Source organism: Argopecten irradians, chromosome 5, assembly GCF_041381155.1.
Source record: "Argopecten irradians isolate NY chromosome 5, Ai_NY, whole genome shotgun sequence".
Classification (NCBI taxonomy): Eukaryota; Metazoa; Mollusca; class Bivalvia; order Pectinida; family Pectinidae; genus Argopecten; species Argopecten irradians.
In genome coordinates, this window is record NC_091138.1 from 1,719,106 (window position 1) to 1,739,217 (window position 20,112).

The following is a 20,112-nucleotide window of genomic DNA, read 5'->3' on the forward strand; positions in this document are numbered from 1 at the left end:
TATCCTAGTATGGATACACACTGTGTTTACCACTTCATTCAAATACATATGTAGATGTAAACACTAGATACACACTGTGTTTACCACTTCATTCAAATACATATGTAGATGTAAACACTAGATACACACTGTGTTTACCACTTCATTCAAATACATATGTAGATGTAAACACTAGATACACACTGTGTTTACCACTTCATTCAAATACATATGTAGATGTAAACACTAGATACACACTGTGTTTACCACTTCATTAAAAACAGAATACAACAGAAGAAGGAAATATCAGACAATTAACCAATTTCACATCAAAAAATGACCAGCACTTAAATCAGTAATACCAACATTTAACTCATATTGTTATAAGTATATATAACAGTACACAAATAGAATTGTGATGGGAGCGGAACATTTACAGATCAGTTTATAAAAAGTAAACCTGCTGGGATAAAAATATCATTTTTTCTTCAGATTCATCATCCTACCTTCATACATGAAGTTAAAGGAATCAAATTCTTGAAAAAAAAATACCAACATGCTTACATAAAAACGACTCTTATGGATATTGAAAATAGAACTATAATTTGACGAAAGAGGAACAAAAAAATCAATAGTATATGTACAATCCTAAAAGGATACTTTAGCATTACAAAAATTTTTTTAAACATTTTTTAAATATCAAAATTAAGTTTATTTTCAGATCAATAAAACCTGTTTTTCATTTCTCAAAATCATTCAAAAATGTAATTCAATTAAAAGATGAAAATCATTCAAGAATGTATTGTAATTCAATTAAAAGATTATAATCATTCAAAAATGTAATTCAATTAAAAGATTATAATAAAAAGATTATAATCATTCAAAAATGTAATTCAATTAAAAGATTATAATCATTTAAAATGTAATTCAATTAAAAGATTATAATCATTCAAAAATGTAATTCAATTAAAAGATTATAATCATTTTAAAATGTAATTCAATTAAAAAATTATAATCATTTAAATTTGTAATTCTGTCAAAAGATTAACAATCAAATACAGGATAAAAGTCAACTGAAGATTCAAATGATACTACAATATAATAATACACCAATCAGTTTGTAACAGGAGAGTAGAAAATGTAGCGGCTAGACTGGGATTCAAACCTGGGACCTCCAAACACTAGCCAAATAGTCTATTGACGAGTTATCTGGTCACTGATGACCCAGTATTTTGAGAGAGAGAGAGAGAGAGAGAGAGAGAGAGAGAGAGAGAGAGAGAGAGAAAAGAAGAGAAATACTTTAGTATATATTATGATTATAGTTATTATCTATTCATGATTTAAAAATACTTATAAATTTTACATAATTACTGCCTTGTGAGATGAAAGTCTCAGCTGCCTTTTTACAATACATTGTACCAAAATTAAAAGCAAAAACGTTTCAGATAATTCATGATAAAATGTTGAATTCATATCGTGAAATCAAACTATCACACAATTCTCCTTGAACGATCTCTCTAGCTGACTATGTCATGTGTTGATAGATCTATGCCATGATTAAATGATGTTAATGAAAACTCATATAAGTAATGTAAATCCTGATGATTCTGTCACATCTGTAATTCTAAATTTGAAAGAACCAGCTGCAGGTATTCCATCAGTAAAATAGAATCCTCAATGTCATCAAATGAAACCTTACTGAACTAACAACTACACAATTGTACACAGAAGTGTGATTATCAATATTTAGATGAAAAGTATGATTTTTGGGGTCTGTCAGATATTTACAGCGATAATTTAATGAAAGTGATATAACGTAAAGAAGGAATATTTACACTGGAAACATGAGAAGTATTTACAATGGTGATGTAATTTTGGAGCTATTTACACTAGTTATGAAATACAAGTGACACTGAATTATACCCAAAACACCTCCAGACAACTTTGATGGGGCAAAGTAAACTTTGTGGTATTGATATTTTCAGTCTATTTGAATTCAAGGAAAGATAAAAGGGGGGAGGGGCTTATAGAAATGGGGAGTAAATTAATACAGTATTTACACTAGTAATGTTATGTAGGAGATATTTACACTGGTAATGTTATGTAGGAGATATTTACACTGGTAATGTTATGTAGGAGATATTTACACTGGTAATGTTATGTAGGAGATATTTACACTAGGAGATATTTACACTGGTAATGTTATATAGGAGATATTTACACTAGGAGATATTTACACTGGTAATGTTATGTAGGAGATATTTACACTGGTAATGTTATGTAGGAGATATTTACACTAGGATATATTTACACTGGTAATGTTATGTAGGAGATATTTACACTGGATGGTGTTATGTACAAGATATTTACACTTTTAATGTAAAGCACAAACTATGTACAAAAAAAATATACATGTAGGAAATATTTACACTGAAAATGTAATATGTATAGAACCTACTTACACTGAGGAAAGTAATGTATGATTGAATAATTATTTACAATGATGATGTAACAATGGGATTAAGGGGAGATAATTTGTGTGTGTAACGTAGAATCTACATATATTGAACATAATGTGAATGTCAATGATATCATGTACATCTGAATGGATCATGAGTAGCACTATACATTATACACCTCTTATATATAATTAAATATGACTCTTTAAATTTCTAGAATAAAGAAAATAAAATCTGTTACACAAATAAAATTTACTACCCATATTGCTATTGAGTCTTGAGATAAAGAGTTATCTCCACTTGCAATAGCTTAGCTGTCAACTTGAACTAGCATATATCCTTTTAACATCCAAACACTGGCAAACAGCACACACTTTTCACATTCCCATCCACACTCATTCAACACACTAAGTACATCATGCCTGTGCACATCCTGATATTTGTTGTATTCGTGATAAAAGTATTTTTTTCTCTTCTTCAAATTGTGCTGCCATTAAAAGTTTTTCCTCTTCAAATTTTCTTCTCTCCTGTTCAAATAACTCTGCTCTTATTTGTTCTCTCATTCTTTCACGCATTAATTCCTCCTCTGCTCTCCTCTTCTCCTCCTCTGCTCTCCTCTTCTCCTCCTCTACTCTCCTCCTCTGCTCTCCTCTCTCCTCCTCTCTGCTCTCTCTCTCTCTCTCTTCTCCTCTCTGCTCTCCTCTTCTCCTCTCTGCTCTCTCTTCTCCTCCTCAACATCACCTCTTTTAATCCTCTGTACCTCCTCTCTCTCTCTCCTCCTTCTGCTCTCCTCTTCTCCTCCTCTGCTCTCCTCTTCTCCTCCTCTGCTCTCCTCTTCTCCTCCTCTGCTCTCCTCTTCTCCTCCTCTGCTCTCCTCTTCTCCTCCTCTGCTCTCCTCTTCTCCTCCTCTGCTCTCCTCTTCTCCTCCTCTGCTCTCCTCTTCTCCTCCTCTGCTCTCCTCTTCTCCTCCTCTAGTGTTTCCTCTCTGTCCTTGGCTTGTATGATTTCCTCAATGGCAGCATTCATCAGCTGATGTGCTTCATTTCTATCTTCCATGGTGGTATTTATCTGTCTCATGGCCTCCACTTTCTCCCTGTGGGCTATAATAGCCCTATTGTCTGCCTGTTCAGCCCTAGCGGCCTCCTCCTCAGCCCTAGCGGCCTCCTCCTCAGCCCTAGCCCTCTCAATCAATGCCCACCAGATTGATCAAATGCTCTGAAAAATATTCAAATGAGTCATTTATAACACAAGCCTATTTCCAAAAATAATATACAATGAAATGTACATGTTTATAAATAAAGTCATTCTTGAAAGATGAGATAAACATTTTTAAAAACTGATCTTTTTATGAGAATCTTATTGTGTAGTCTTATATTATCTCTCCTTACAATTCAAGTGTGGGAGATCTTCAATCAAATGGTTCAGAGAATTTTAACCAGAACAAGAAATACATGTAGAATGATAATATGCACGTGATTTCAGCTTTAATCATATCCAAATCTTAACACACATTCCTTATATAAACCAAAATAGGTTGTTTTAACGGAATTTAACTTCATAGAAAAATAATGGATGAAGTCTCTAAAAGGCCTGTAAGTCAATATCATGAGTTATGATCATCTTTTACTTTTGATTATCTAACCTGATTTTGAAGCAAAGCAAAGCTGCTCAAATAAAAAGATTATTTTATTAATAACTCTTATTATGGAGAGGTAAGGGCCTGTCTCTTAGATTCATGTCTCTTGATCAGTTATTTAGAAATCATATTAACCCTCTTCAGTCTGTTTGAGTTTAGTAGAAGCAGTAATCCTCAGTAACCGTATATACACAGTTGTTGACTAGGCTTCAAACCAGGGCAACAGATAATTTGTTGGACCCAAAGATAAACTGTTGCCCAAGGCCAAAGGCACATTTTAACAGTCGATTTTAATTAACAGTTCTTTGGCCCACTCAACAGTTCATTTATTGGCTTTTTTGACAATAGAGTTTATATAGAAACTATAGGGGTATAACAATAGACCCTGTGTGTCGAACTGTCAGTATGTGTTTTAAAGTATTACCTATGCCAGTACCTTTGATGCGATTCCATTCCTGGTCAAATTCTTCCATTGTCGGTTCTCTTCCATCTGTATTTGATATAAATAAAACAACAATAAATATACTGAATGTAATATAAGTGACAGATTTCAAAGTCTGAGAATATCTAAACAATCTACTGTCTGAGAATATCCCAACAGTCTATTGTCTGGGAATTTCCAAACAATCTATTGTCTGAGAAAATCCAAACAATCTATTGTCTGAGAATATCAAAACAAGAGGCCCAGAGGGCCTGTATCGCTCACCTGGTTTTTTGTTAGTAATTATCACAAGACTCTGACAATTAGAAAAATAAGCAAAATTGACTCCCAAAGTTTAATTTTGAATCACAACCATACAATGATGCTATTGATACCATACAAATATGCTATCCAATACATAGGTTCAGAGACAAAGTAATTTATATGAAAGTAGTAGCCTAATTGACCTTTTTGACCTCGCATCTATTGCCGTCTAAGGCCCCAGGGGTCAGCCCTATCATTTGTACGATTTCAAATCCCAACCTTATAAGGATGCTACCATTGCATTATAAGTGCTCTTCCATTCTTAGTTGCAGAGAAGAAGTCATTTATATGGAAATAGCTAAATTAACCCCTTTTGACCCCCTTCAGGCCCCCGGGGGGTCAGCCCCATCATTTGCACAATTTTGAATCCAAACCCTATAAGGATGTAACCATTGCATTATGAGCGTAATCCCATGTTAAGTTGCAGAGAAAAAGTCATTTATATGGAAATTGACCACTTTTGACCCCGCCCCTCAGGCCCCTGGGGGTCAGCCCTATCATTTGCACAATTTGGAATCCCCAACCTATAAGGATGCTACCATTGCATTATGGGTGCTATACCACGCTTAGTTGCAGAGAAGAAGTCATTTATATGGAAAAAGCCAAATTGACCCCTTTTGACCCCGCCCCTCAAGCCCCCGGGAGGTCAGCCCCATCATTTGCACAATTTTGAATCCCCACCCTATAAGGATGCTACCATTGCATTATGAGTGCTATCCCATGCTTAGTTTCAGAGAAGAAGTCGTTTATATGGAAATAGCCAAATTGACCCCTTTTGACCCCGCCCCTCAGGCCCCCGGGGGGTCAGCCCCATCATTTGTACAATTTTGAATCCCCACCCTATAAGGATGCTACCATTGCATTATGGGTGCTATCCCATGCTTAGTTTCAGAGAAGAAGTCGTTTATATGGAAAAGCCAAATTGACCCCTTTTGACCCCGCCCCTCAGGCCCCCGGGGGGTCAGCCCCATCATTTGTACAATTTTGAATCCCCACCCTATAAGGATGCTACCATTGCATTATGGGTGCTATCCCTTGCTTGGTTTCAGAGAAGAAGTCGTTTATATGGAAATAGCCAAATTGACCCCTTTTGACCCCGCCCCTCACGCCCCCCGGGGGTCAGCCCCATCATTTGTACAATTTTGAATCCCCACCCTATAACGATACTACCATTGCATTATGAGTGCTATCTCTTGCTTAGTTTCAGAGAAGAAGTCGTTTATATGGAAATAGCCAAATTGACCCCATTTGACCCCGCCCCTCAGGCCCCCGGGGGGTCAGCCCCATCATTTGTACAATTTTAAATCCCCACCCTATAAGGATGCTACCATTGCATTATGGGTGCTATCCCATGCTTGGTTTCAGAGAAGAAGTCGTTTATATGGAAATAGCCAAATTGACCCCTTTTGGCCCCGCCCCTCAGGCCCCCGGGGGATCAGCCCCATCATTTGTACAATTTTCAGTTAGTAGCCCATAAGGATGCTACCAGTCAAATTTTGTTGAAATCCGACCAGTGGTTATGGAGAAGAAGTCGATTGTTGACGGACGACGGACGACAGACGCCGGACACTGCGGTATCCCATAAACTCACCTCGGTCCTTCGGACCAGGTGAGCTAACAATCTATTGTTGGAGAATATCCAAACAATCTATTGCCTGAGATTAACCAAACAATCTATTGTCTGAGAATATCCCAACAGTCTATTGTCGGAGAATATCCAAACAATCTATTGTCTGAGAAATCCCAAACAATCTATTGTCTGAGAATATCCAAACAATCTATTGTCTGAGAATATCCAAACAATCTATTGTCTGAGAAATCCCAAACAATCTATTGTCTGAGATTATCCAAACAATCTATTGTCCGAGATTATCCAAACAATCTATTGTCTGAGAATATCCAAACAATCTATTGTCTGAGAAATCCCAAACAATCTATTGTCTGAGATTATCCAAACAATCTATTGTCTGAGATTATCCAAACAATCTATTGTCTGAGATTATCCAAACAATCTATTGTCTGAGAATATCCAAACAATCTATTGTCTGAGAATATCCAAACAACCTATTGTCTGTGAAATTCCAAACAATCTATTGTCTGAAAATATCCAAACAATCTAATGTCTGAAAATATCCAAACAATCTTTTCATTAACCATGGTCAGTAATTACAACGATCATTATCATTAACATTCATAAAGGTAAATTCTGTTGAAGTTTTCTTCTTGACAATAAGCAACAAGTGTGAAACATTTTGGTCAGATTAAGTGACACAACATTGGTTGAAATGATATTGCTGAATCATATTGTTACCTTGATGAAGTACAATTACAGTTTTTTAGATAGCAAGAGGCCCAAAGTGCCTTAACGGTCATCTGACTACCTTGGCAATAGTAAAATTAATTTCATATGGTGTCACTTTGTCAGGACCATGTCAGGATCATTTTCAATTTCTTTCAACAAATTTTATTTCAAACAAGAGGCCAAAGGGCCTTAACATGTAGGAAATTAATTAGATATAGTGTCATGGTAGCCATCTTCGATTTGGGATCAACCAGAGATGTAACAACACTTTGTTGGGACCATGTCAGGATTATTTCATGCAAGTTTCAGCCAAATCGCACCGGTAGAACTTGAGAAGAAGTTCAAAATGTGTTTTCAAGATGGCCGCTGTGGTGGTCATCTTGGATTTCAGATCGACCCAAAAATTACAACACTTTGTCAGTACCATGTCAGGATCATTTCATACAAGTTTCAGTCAAATCCAACCGTTAGAACTTGAGAAGAAATTCGAAATGTATTTTCAAGATGGCGGCTGTGGTGGCCATCTTGGATTTCGGATCGACCCGAAAAATAACAACACTTTGTCGGGACCATGTCAGGATCATTTCATGCAAGTTTCAGTCAAACCGCACCGGTAGAACTTGAGAAGAAGTTCAAAATGTGTTTTCAAGATGGCAGCTGTGGCAGCCATCTTGGATTTCGGATCGACCCGAAAAATAACAACACTTTGTCGGGACCATGTCAGGATCATTTCATGCAAGTTTCAGCCTAATTGCACCGGTAGAACTTGAGAAGAAGTTCAAAATGTATTTTCAAAATGGCGGCTGTGGCAGCCATCTTGGATTTCGGATCGACCCGAAAAATAACAACACTTTGTCGGGACCATGTCAGGATAAAAAAATTTCAAGCAAGTTTCAGCCAAATCGTACCGGTAGAAGAACTTGAGAAGAAGTCCAAATTGTGTTTTTAAGATGGTGGCTGTGGCGGCCATCTTGGATTTAGGATCAACCCGAAAAATAACAACACTTTGTCGGGACCATGTAAGGATCATTTCATGCAAGTTTCAGCCTAATCGAACAGGTCGAACTTGAGAAGAAGTTCAAAATGTGTTTTCAAGATGGCGGCTGTGGCGGCCATCTTGGAATTTGGATTGACCCGAAAAATAACAACACTTTGTCGGGACCATGTCAGGATCATTTCATGCAAGTTTCAGCCAAACCGCACCAGTAGAACTTGAGAAGAAGTTCAAAATGTGTTTTCAAGATGGCAGCTGTGGCGGCCATCTTGGATTTCAGATCGACCCGAAAAAATAACAACACTTTGTTGGGACCATGTCAGGATCATTTCATGCAAGTTTCAGCCTAATTGCAATGGTAGAACTTGAGAAGAAGTTCAAAATGTGTTTTCAAGATGGCAGCTGTGGCAGCCATCTTGGATTTCGGATCGACCCGAAAAATAACAACACTTTGTCGGGACCATGTCAGGATCATTTCATGCAAGTTTCAGCCTAATTGCAATGGTAGAACTTGAGAAGAAGTTCAAAATGTGTTTTCAAGATGGCGGCTGTGGCGGCCATCTTGGATTTAGGATCGACCCGAAAAATAACAACACTTTGTCGGGACCATGTCAGGATCATTTCATGCAAGTTTCAGTCAAACCGCACCGGTAGAACTTGAGAAGAAGTTCAAAATGTGTTTTCAAGATGGCAGCTTGGCAGCATCTTGGATTTCGGATCGACCCGAAAAATAACAAAACTTTGTCGGGACCATGTCAGGATCATTTCATGCAAGTTTCAGCCTAATTGCAATGGTAGAACTTGAGAAGAAGTTCAAAATGTATTTTCAAGATGGCGGCTGTGGCGGCCATCTTCGATTTAGGATCGACATGAAAAATAACAACACTTTGTCGAGACCATGTCAGGATCATTTCATGCAAGTTTCAGCCTAATCGAACTGGTAGAACTTGAGAAGAAGTTCAAAATGTGTTTTCAAGATGGAACAACACTTTGTCGGGACCATGTCAGGATCATTTCATGCAAGTTTCAGCCAAATTGCACCGGTAGAATTTGAGAAGAAGTTCAAAATGTGTAAAGTTAACGCACGGCGGACGGTGGACGGTGGACAACGGACGAAACATGACAACTATAGGTCATCCTGACCCTTCGGGTCAGATGACCTAAAAATTTACAACTTACATCTATCAAAACATTCGTGGAGGACAAGTTTGACATCAGCAGAGAAAGCGTATTTCCTAGTCCCAACATAAACATTCACCACAGCATCTTCTGTCAGGATGAGGACATCCAACAGGTTCACAAAGTTGATCACCTCACCTGTAATACAGGTAAGTAAATACAATATACGTTAATCATCTCACATGTAATACAGGTACGTAAATACAATATATACGTTAATCATCTCACATGTAATACAGGTACGTCGATGCAATATACTTTAATTACCTCACCTGTAATACAGGTAAGTAATTATAATATATGTTAATCACCACACTTGTAATACAGGTAAGTAAATACAATGTATGTTGATCACCTCACTTGTAATACAGGTAAGTAAATACAATGTATGCTGATCACCTCACATGTAATACAGGTAAGTAAATACAATGTATGCTGATCACCTCACATGTAATACAGGTAAGTAAATACAATGTATGCTGATCACCTCACATGTAATACAGGTAAGTAAATACAATATATGTTGACCACCTCACCTGTAAAACAGGTACATAAATATATACAATGTGTGTTGATCACCACTAATACAGGTACATACATACATACAATGTATGTTGATCACCTGTAATACAGGTACACAATACAATGTATGTTGATCACCAGTAATACAGGTACACAATACAATGTATGTTGATCACCTGTAATACAGGTACACAATACAATGTATGTTGATCACCTCACCTGTAATACAGGTAAGTAAATACAATGTATGTTGATCACCTGTAATACAGGTACACAATACATTGTATGTTGATCACCTCACCTGTAATAAAGGTAAGTAAATACAATGTACATTGATTACCTCACCTGTAATACAGGTACATACATACATACAATGTATGTTGATCACCTGTAATACAGGTACACAATACAATGTATGTTGATCACCTCACCTGTAATAAAGGTAAGTAAATACAATGTACATTGATTACCTCACCTGTAATACAGGTACACAATACAATGTATGTTGATCCCCTCACCTGTAATACAGGTATGTTAATACAATGTATGTTGATCACCAGTAATACAGGTACATACATACAATGTACATTGATTACCTCACCTGTAATACAGGTACACAATACAATGTATGTTGATCCCCTCACCTGTAATACAGGTATGTTAATACAATGTATGTTGATCACCAGTAATACAGGTACATACATACAATGTATGTTGATCACCTGTAATACAGGTACATAATACAATGTATGTTGATCACCTCACCTGTAATACAGGTAAGTAAATACAATGTATGTTGATCACACCTGTAATACAGGTACATACATACAATGTATAATGATCACCTGTAATACAGGTACATAATACAATGTATGTTGATCCCCTCACCTGTAATACAGGTAAGTAAATACAATGTATGTTGATCACCTCACCTGTAATACAGGTAAGTAAATACAATGTATATTGATCACCTCACCTGTAATAAAGGTAAGTAAATACAATGTATGTTGATCACATGTAATACAGGTACATAATACAATGTATGTTGATCACCTGTAATACAGGTACATAATACAATGTATGTTGATCACCTCACCTGTAATACAGGTAAGTAAATACAATGTATGTTGATCACCTGTAATACAGGTACATAATACAATATTTATTGATCACCTGTAATACAGGTACATAATACAATGTATGTTGATCACTTCACCTATAATACAGGTAAGTAAATACAATGTATGTTGATCACCTCACCTGTAATACAGGTAAGTAAATACAATGTAACAGTATATTGATCACCTCACCTGTAATAAAGGTAAGTAAATGCAATGTATGGTGATCACATGTAATACAGGCACAATACAATGTATGTTGATCACCTGTAATACAGGTACATAATACAATGTATGTTGATCACCTCACCTGTAATACAGGTAAGTAAATACAATGTATGTTGATCACCTGTAATACAGGTACATAATACAATATTTATTGATCACCTGTAATACAGGTACATAATACAATATATGTTGATCACTTCACCTATAATACAGGTAAGTAAATACAATGTATGTTGATCACCTCACCTGTAATACAGGTAAGTAAATAAAATGTTTATTGATCACCTCACCTGTAATAAAGGTAAGTAAATAAGATGTACATTGATCACCTCACCTGTAATAAAGGTAAGTAAATACAATGTACATTGATCACCTCACCTGTAATACAGGTAAGTAATTACAATGTGTGTTGATCACCTCACCTGTAATACAGGTAAGTAAATACAATATATGTTGACCACCTCACCTGTAAAACAGGTACATAAATATATACAATGTGTGTTGATCACCACTAATACAGGTACATACATACATACAATGTATGTCTATCACCTGTAATACAGGTATGTAAATACAATGTATGTTGATCATCTGTAATACAGGTACATAATACAATGTATGTTGATCCCCTCACCTGTAATACAGGTAAGTAAATACAATGTATGTTGATCACATGTAATACAGGTACATAATACAATGTATGTTGATCACCTGTAATACAGGTACATAATACAATGTATGTTGATCCCCTCACCTGTAATACAGGTAAGTAAATACAATGTATGTTGATCACATGTAATACAGGTACATAATACAATGTATGTTGATCACCTCACCTGTAATACAGGTAAGTAAATACAATGTATGTTGATCACCTGTAATACAGGTACATAATACAATATTTATTGATCATCTGTAATACAGGTACATAATACAATGTATGTTGATCACTTCACCTATAATACAGGTAAGTAAATACAATGTATGTTGATCACCTCACCTGTAATACAGGTAAGTAAATACAATGTATATTGATCACCTCACCTGTAATACAGGTAAGTAAATACAATGTACATTGATCACCTCACCTGTAATACAGGTTGATCACCTCACCTGTAATACAGGTAAGTAAATACAATGTGTGTTGATCACCTCACCTGTAATACAGGTAAGTAAATACAATGTATATTGATCACCTCAACTGTAATACAGGTACAATGAATGTATTTACATAATACCTAACACCCAAATACATGGTAAGTTTTATGGGTATGATGTATGTATTTATTTACATCAGTAAGCCATTCTTTGATCAAGCAAGTGCATTTAAATTCTAAAATAAGGCTTGATGCTATGTATCTCCAGACCATATCACCTTTTATAATATAGACTACTTTTTTAACAATTGACAGCAACTTTTTATGGTTACTTGTCAAATAACTTCTATCATTTATATGATTCTACAATTTATATCGTAAATGTAACTAAATCTTACCTCTCCTTTGAAGACTTTCCAGTCCATTTCTCATCTGAACATTTGTGAATTGTAGCATTTCTTGTATAGTTAGAACATGAGGTTTAATCATTTCCTGGCTTATCCAGTCCTGAGCGGGGTCAGACGCTTCTATAGCGACCACATTGTCATAAACATATATTTCTTCCATGTAAAGAGAATACTGGTCAACGTTAGAAATCAGCTGTTGATGCTCTGTAAGAGATCCAGTGTAGTCTCCCCTGAATATGCACACACCATCAGGCACGATTATAACACTTAAAGAGGATAAATCCAGAGATTCCCAGAACACTGAATCTAACACGGGGGTAATAACAGCTTCATCGATGTGGTGTTGTAACATACACAAATCCTGGAGAAACTCCATCTTTCTTGTATTCTGTAACTCCAATATTGAATTTTCACCATTTCCGTTATCTATTCCAAAGTTTTCTCCAGCTACCATGAGTGGCTGTAGCAATGCCCTATCAATCCGGATGAAGATTGTCTCCATGCTACTTGCTTTACACTTTTACCCTGCTCTTCCTTCGATTGTTATCTCCAAATTTTGATACACTGTAAAAACAGAAATCATTTTGTTATAAAAGAAAATAAAAATGTTGAAAATTTGTCAAGCTGAGTTTGACAGATTAGATAACTACTATAACTATTTTGCTATGCTTTTACTTTATAAAGACACATTATTTAATTAGTTGTCCCTCCTTTATCGACGCTAGAACTAGAAATGCTAGAACGAGAATAGGTCTATGTATTAATCTAGTCTATGTGAAATGTGGCATAATTTGGTTTTATTACAAATCAAAGATTACACTGACACCTGTTATTTGGTAAATAAATTTGCCAATTAATGCGATCCTAATCAAAACAATACACGTCCAATAGATGTTGTGAACCTTGCTATATTACACAGACAACATTGATTTGTATTTAAAGCAGAAGTGTGTCCGTAAAATACTGTGTTTTGTATTCATCTACATGTGAAAAGGGTTTTGTTTTGGTGTTTCATGTGTCAAAACGTCAAAATATTATCAAATAATCGCCGGTATCGGGATAATTCACCACCATATGACATGCATCTGGTCACAAACATTCTGCTTTATCCTGTCGTTGAGGCTCCTCAGCAGATAAATGTTGTCCAGTATGTATAATAACACTTACCTTAACTAGATCTAAGGATTCTATTTTCGGAAGACTCCGACCACCATATTGGATTGTCCAGTGGGTTGGTTACACAGACGCTTCTGTGGGACTAATTCCATACTCCGCTCAATGCAAACACGCGTCTGAGTTAGACCTATCGCAATTTGACTGGCTGGCGCGGAATTTTGCGGCAAAAACGAATTTATGCAATACAGTTCTGTTAGGCCTAAATGTATTGTATTTGTCGGTATTGTTAAATTGAATTATTGTCAATATTGGGTTTACAAACAATAAACATTGTCATCGTATATATTAATGTTACATTGATAAACATTTTCTTACATTATAGTATACAATGTACTTTAATATACGTGTACTAATTGTACATTGTACAACAATCATTTTCATTTATAAATTGTTCAACATTTTCTTATATTGTAGTATACAATGTACAAATGTACATTTATATACGTGTATTAATTGTACAACATTGTAAAACAATCATTCTCATTTATTAATCTTCATAGAATAAAAAGCGAAAAAACAATGTATTGAAAAACAGAAAGGAAAATATATTGATATTGGCAGAGCTGTACTGAAAATTCCGATACATATGTATATTTGTATTAGTCCGCTAAACCTGTCTATATTATTATTTTTTACTTTGTCTGAGATACATCAGGAAAGTGCTTTAGATAAATAATAAAATAAGTCCTATCTAACGAACCAAGCTTTGTCTGAGATACATCAGTAAAGTGCTTTAGATGAATAATAAAATAAGTCCTATCTAACGAACCAAGCTTTGTCTGGGATACATCAGGAAAGTGCTTTAGATGAATAAAATAAGTCCTATCAAACGCACCAAGCTTTGTCTGAGATACATCAGGAAAGTGCTTTAGATGAATAATAAAATAAGTCCTATCTAACGAACCAAGCTTTGTCTGAGATACATCAGTAAAGTGCTTTAGATGTATAATAAAATAAGTCCTAAAACGAACCAAGCTTTGTCTGAGATACATCAGGAAAGTGCTTTAGATGAATAATAAAATAAGTCCTATCAAACGAACCAAGCTTTGTCTGAGATACATCAGTAAAGTGCTTTAGATGAATAATAAAATAAGTCCTATCAAACGAACCAAGCTTTGTCTGAGATACATCAGGAAAGTGCTTTAGATGAATAATAAAATAAGTCCTATCAAACGAACCAAGCTTTGTCTGAGATACATCAGGAAAGTGATTTAGATGTATAATAAAATAAGTCCTATCTAACGAACCAAGCTTTGTCTGAGATACATCAGGAAAGTGCTTTAGATGAATAATAAAATAAGTCCTATCAAACGAACCAAGCTTTGCCTCAGATACATCAGTAAAGTGCTTTAGATGTATAATAAAATAAGTCCTATCTAACGAACCAAGCTTTGTCTGAGATACATCAGTAAAGTGCTTTAGATGAATAATAAAATAAGTCCTATCAAACGAACCAAGCTTTGTCTGAGATACATCAGTAAAGTGCTTTAGATGAATAATAAAATAAGTCCTATCAAACGAACCAAGCTTTGTCTGAGATACATCAGTAAAGTGCTTTAGATGAATAATAAAATAAGTCCTATCAAACGAACCAAGCTTTGTCTGAGATACATCAGTAAAGTGCTTTAGATGAATAATAAAATAAGTCCTATCAAACGAACCAAGCTTTGTCTGAGATACATCAGGAAAGTGCTTTAGATGAATAATAAAATAAGTCCTATCAAACGAACCAAGCTTTGCTCTGAGATACATCAGGAAAGTGCTTTAGATGAATAATAAAATAAGTCCTATCAAACGAACCAAGCTTTGTGCTTTAGATGAATAATAAAAAAGTCCATCAGGAAAAGTGTCTTTAGATGAATAATAAAATAAGTCCTATCAAACGAACCAAGCTTTGTCTGAGATACATCAGGAAAGTGCTTTAGATGAATAATAAAATAAGTCCTATCAAACGAACCAAGCTTTGTCTGAGATACATCAGATTAAAGTGCTTTAGATGAATAATAAAATAAGTCCTATCAAACGAACCAAGCTTTGTCTGAGATACATCAGTAAAGTGCTTTAGATGAATAATAAATAAGTCCTATCAAACGAACCAAGCTTTGTCTGAGATACATCAGTAAAGTGCTTTAGATGAATAATAAAATAAGTCCTATCAAACGAACCAAGCTTTGTCTGAGATACATCAGAAAGTGCTTTAATGAATAATAAAATAAGTCCTATCAAACGAACCAAGCTTTGTCTGAGATACATCAGTAAAGTGCTTTAGATAATAAAAATAAGTCCTATCAAACGAACCAAGCTTTGTCTGAGATACATCAGGAAAGTGCTTTAGATGAATAATAAAATAAGTCCTATCAAACGAACCAAGCTTTGTCTGAGATACATCAGTAAAGTGCTTTAGATGAATTATAAAATAAGTCCTATCAAACGAACCAAGCTTTGTCTGAGATACATCAGAAATAATAAAATAAGTCCTATCAAACGAACCAAGCTTTGTCTGAGATACATCAGGAAAGTGCTTTAGATGAATAATAAAATAAGTCCTATCAAACGAACCAAGCTTTGTCTGAGATACATCAGTAAAGTGCTTTAGATGAATAATAAAATAAGTCCTATCTAACGAACCAAGCTTTGTCTGAGATACATCATACATCACAAAAGTGCTTTAGATGAATAAAAAAATAAGTCCTATCAAACGAACCAAGCTTTGTCTGAGATACATCAGGAAAGTGCTTTAGATGAATAATAAAATAAGTCCTATCAAACGAACCAAGCTTTGTCTGAGATACATCAGTAAAGTGCTTTAGATGTATAATAAAATAAGTCCTATCTAACGAACCAAGCTTTGTCTGAGATACATCAGTAAAGTGCTTTAGATGAATAATAAAATAAGTCCTAAAACGAACCAAGCTTTGTCTGAGATACATCAGTAAAGTGCTTTAGATGAATAATAAAATAAGTCCTATCAAACGAACCAAGCTTTGTCTGAGATACATCAGTAAAGTGCTTTAGATGAATAATAAAATAAGTCCTATCAAACGAACCAAGCTTTGTTGAGATCTGAAAGTGATAACATCACGAAAAGCTTTGCTGAGATTCAGTAAAGTGCTTTAGATGATAATAAAATAAGTCCTAAAACGAACCAAGCTTTGTCTGAGATACATCAGTAAAGTGCTTTAGATGATATAATAAAATAAGTCCTATCAAACGAACCAAGCTTTGTCTGAGATACATCAGTAAAGTGCTTTAGATGAATAATAAAATAGTCCTATCAAACGAACCAAGCTTTGTCTGAGATACATCAGGAAAGTGCTTTAGATGAATAATAAAATAAGTCCTATCAAACGAACCAAGCTTTGTCTGAGATACATCAGTAAAGTGCTTTAGATGAATAATAAAATAAGTCCTATCTAACGAACCAAGCTTTGTCTGAGATACATCAGTAAAGTGCTTTAGATGAATAATAAAATAAGTCCTAAAACGAACCAAGCTTTGTCTGAGATACATCAGGAAAGTGCTTTAGATGAATAATAAAATAAGTCCTAAAACGAACCAAGCTTTGTCTGAGATACATCAAGTGCTTTAGATGAATAATAAATAAGTCCTATAAACGAACCAAGCTTTGTCTGAGATACATCAGTAAAGTGCTTTAGATGAATAATAAAATAAGTCCTATCAAACGAACCAAGCTTTGTCTGAGATACATCAGTAAAGTGCTTTAGATGAATAATAAAATAAGTCCTATCAAACGAACCAAGCTTTGTCTGAGATACATCAGTAAAGTGCTTTAGATGAATAATAAAATAAGTCCTATCAAACGAACCAAGCTTTGTCTGAGATACATCAGTAAAGTGCTTTAGATGAATAATAAAATAAGTCCTATCAAACGAACCAAGCTTTGTCTGAGATACATCAGTAAAGTGCTTTAGATGAATAATAAAATAAGTCCTATCAAACGAACCAAGCTTTGTCTGAGATACATCAGGAAAGTGCTTTAGATGAATAATAAAATAAGTCCTATCAAACGAACCAAGCTTTGTCTGAGATACATCAGTAAAGTGCTTTAGATGAATAATAAAATAAGTCCTTAAACGAACCAAGCTTTGTCTGAGATACATCAGTAAAGTGCTTTAGATGAATAATAAAATAAGTCCTAAAACGAACCAAGCTTTGTCTGAGATACATCAGTAAAGTGCTTTAGATGTATAATAAAATAAGTCCTAAAACGAACCAAGCTTTGTCTGGGATACATCAGGAAAGTGCTTTAGATGTATAATAAAATAAGTCCTAAAACGAACCAAGCTTTGTCTGAGATACATCAGGAAAGTGCTTTAGATGAATAATAAAATAAGTCCTATCAAACGAACCAAGCTTTGTCTGAGATACATCAGTAAAGTGCTTTAGATGAATAATAAAATAAGTCCTATCAAACGAACCAAGCGCTATCAGTAGCAACAGGTATGTCTAAGAAGGCTAATTAGCCTACCTCTGACAATTAGTTATAGATTATACCCACCAGGGTGTCCATAGACCGTTTCTAGAGATCTTAGGAGTCTATCTCAACATTCGGTAAATCTCACATTCTACAGTTTTTAACCTGCTTTGAACCATTGAGCCTTTAACTGCTACATCACCAGCAGGGCTACGCTATGTACGCTCATGGAAAAGCTTTTTTACATAGAAAAAATGTCATCTGGAGGAGCGTACGGGATAAATGTTTGCTCGGTTTTCAACTCATGACCAAGAATAAAAAAATAACAAGTTGCCCACGGAACAGTAGAGTGTTTCACCAATGCGTAGAAGCAAAATTGATGTTTTATTGTATTACACTTTTCCTGTAATTCGCGCACGGGTAAATCATAATGTGAATAGCGCGATTTTTTTGTCACAGATTTCAATCATTTGGTGACTTTTCTTGTTGAATGTTATTGTTATAACTATATTTTCTAAATTACGCATGCGAAATCGCCGCGGACCGGTATATAGCTATTATCCATGGAACATACAGTCAGAATATGGTCACCGCAGTTAGACAAATATTTTGCTCAATACTACACCAAATATCCTACTATTTAAAAATTAGAGCGTCTATTGAATGCTTGCAATAGCCAAGTTATAAACAAATTTGCATTTTTAATGATATTACTCTAACTTGAACGCAGCTTTAACTTTCTGTATTTTTATACATTGTACATGTAGATTGTGTATCCATCTTGTCATGTATATGTATATTATTGTGTCTGAGAGAAACAATTAAAATCTTTAAATCTTGTTAACATGGAAATGATTTTCGATTGTTTGTTTGGTTGATGACTAACAGCCAGGTTAATATACGGACGACCTCCCATGTGTGTGGTGCGTGTTTTTGGGAGAATGTGGTTCTGCTTGTGTAGTGAAACTCTTATTTTTTTTTATAGTGCTATAAGTATGCAACCGAACACATCAAGCAATACAGTATTATGTAGAGAATGCTTTAGAGAATATCTTTACCAATTTTTGATCTAGGCACTCTGTTGGGTCCATAATTATATCGACTTAACTAATTTTCAGATCCCTGTAATTTTTTGCCTAATATATATCAGGTAAAAACTAATAACATAGGCGGGGTTAGCGGACTAGGTCACATGATACTGGCAATGGACGAACCAGTCGTCTCACTCCTTTTCTGTTGAACGCTAAACAGCAGCAGTACAAACTACCACATTTATAGACCATGTTGTGTGTCTCGGCTAGGGGACAGAACCCAAAGCCTCGTGACAGGCGGTGTCAAGGAACCTAAATATCAGTTTTTCGATCATGCGATAGGGCAGCATGTACAAGGAACTAATATGTATTCACTGCCTTGTATATGTTGTTTCAATTGTTTCCATATTCATACAGCTTCAGAGTATACCGGCTCAGCGTATATAAATGATAAGGATTTTAGACTTTGAAATTTGGACTAATATATAATTATCTACATATATCTTTCAGGTATGTTACACTGTGTAGGTCAAGCACATGTGTTTCATATTTACAATAGTATATGTAAAGTCTATTGGAAACCAACCTCTGTTAGGATCATTGTATTGCTACTAATTACATAGCCATGTTATTAATTATGTTACATGATAAGTTCTAATGAGTAAACATGTTTCCCTATGTAATACAGCATCTGCGTCGGGTCAACTGTTCCAGGTATTGGCTTTCATACCCAAATATTGACATATGTTATCCTGATGTACTGCTATATTAACTCGCCAATAATCTATGTACAGAGTCGATTCC

General features: G+C 35.1%; 1 protein-coding gene across 1 annotated transcript; it reads right to left on the reverse strand.

The window, feature by feature from the left end:
* Window positions 1–1,221: 1,221 nt before the first annotated feature.
* Window positions 1,222–13,904, reverse strand: LOC138322629 (caldesmon-like). Its single transcript, XM_069266619.1, is given in 7 exon segments — window positions 1,222–3,128; window positions 3,199–3,624; window positions 3,626–3,653; window positions 4,499–4,564; window positions 9,295–9,432; window positions 12,658–13,230; window positions 13,834–13,904. Coding segments are annotated over 6 exon segments (1,443 nt in total). The 5' UTR covers window positions 13,169–13,230; window positions 13,834–13,904; the 3' UTR covers window positions 1,222–2,854.
* Window positions 13,905–20,112: the final 6,208 nt, after the last annotated feature.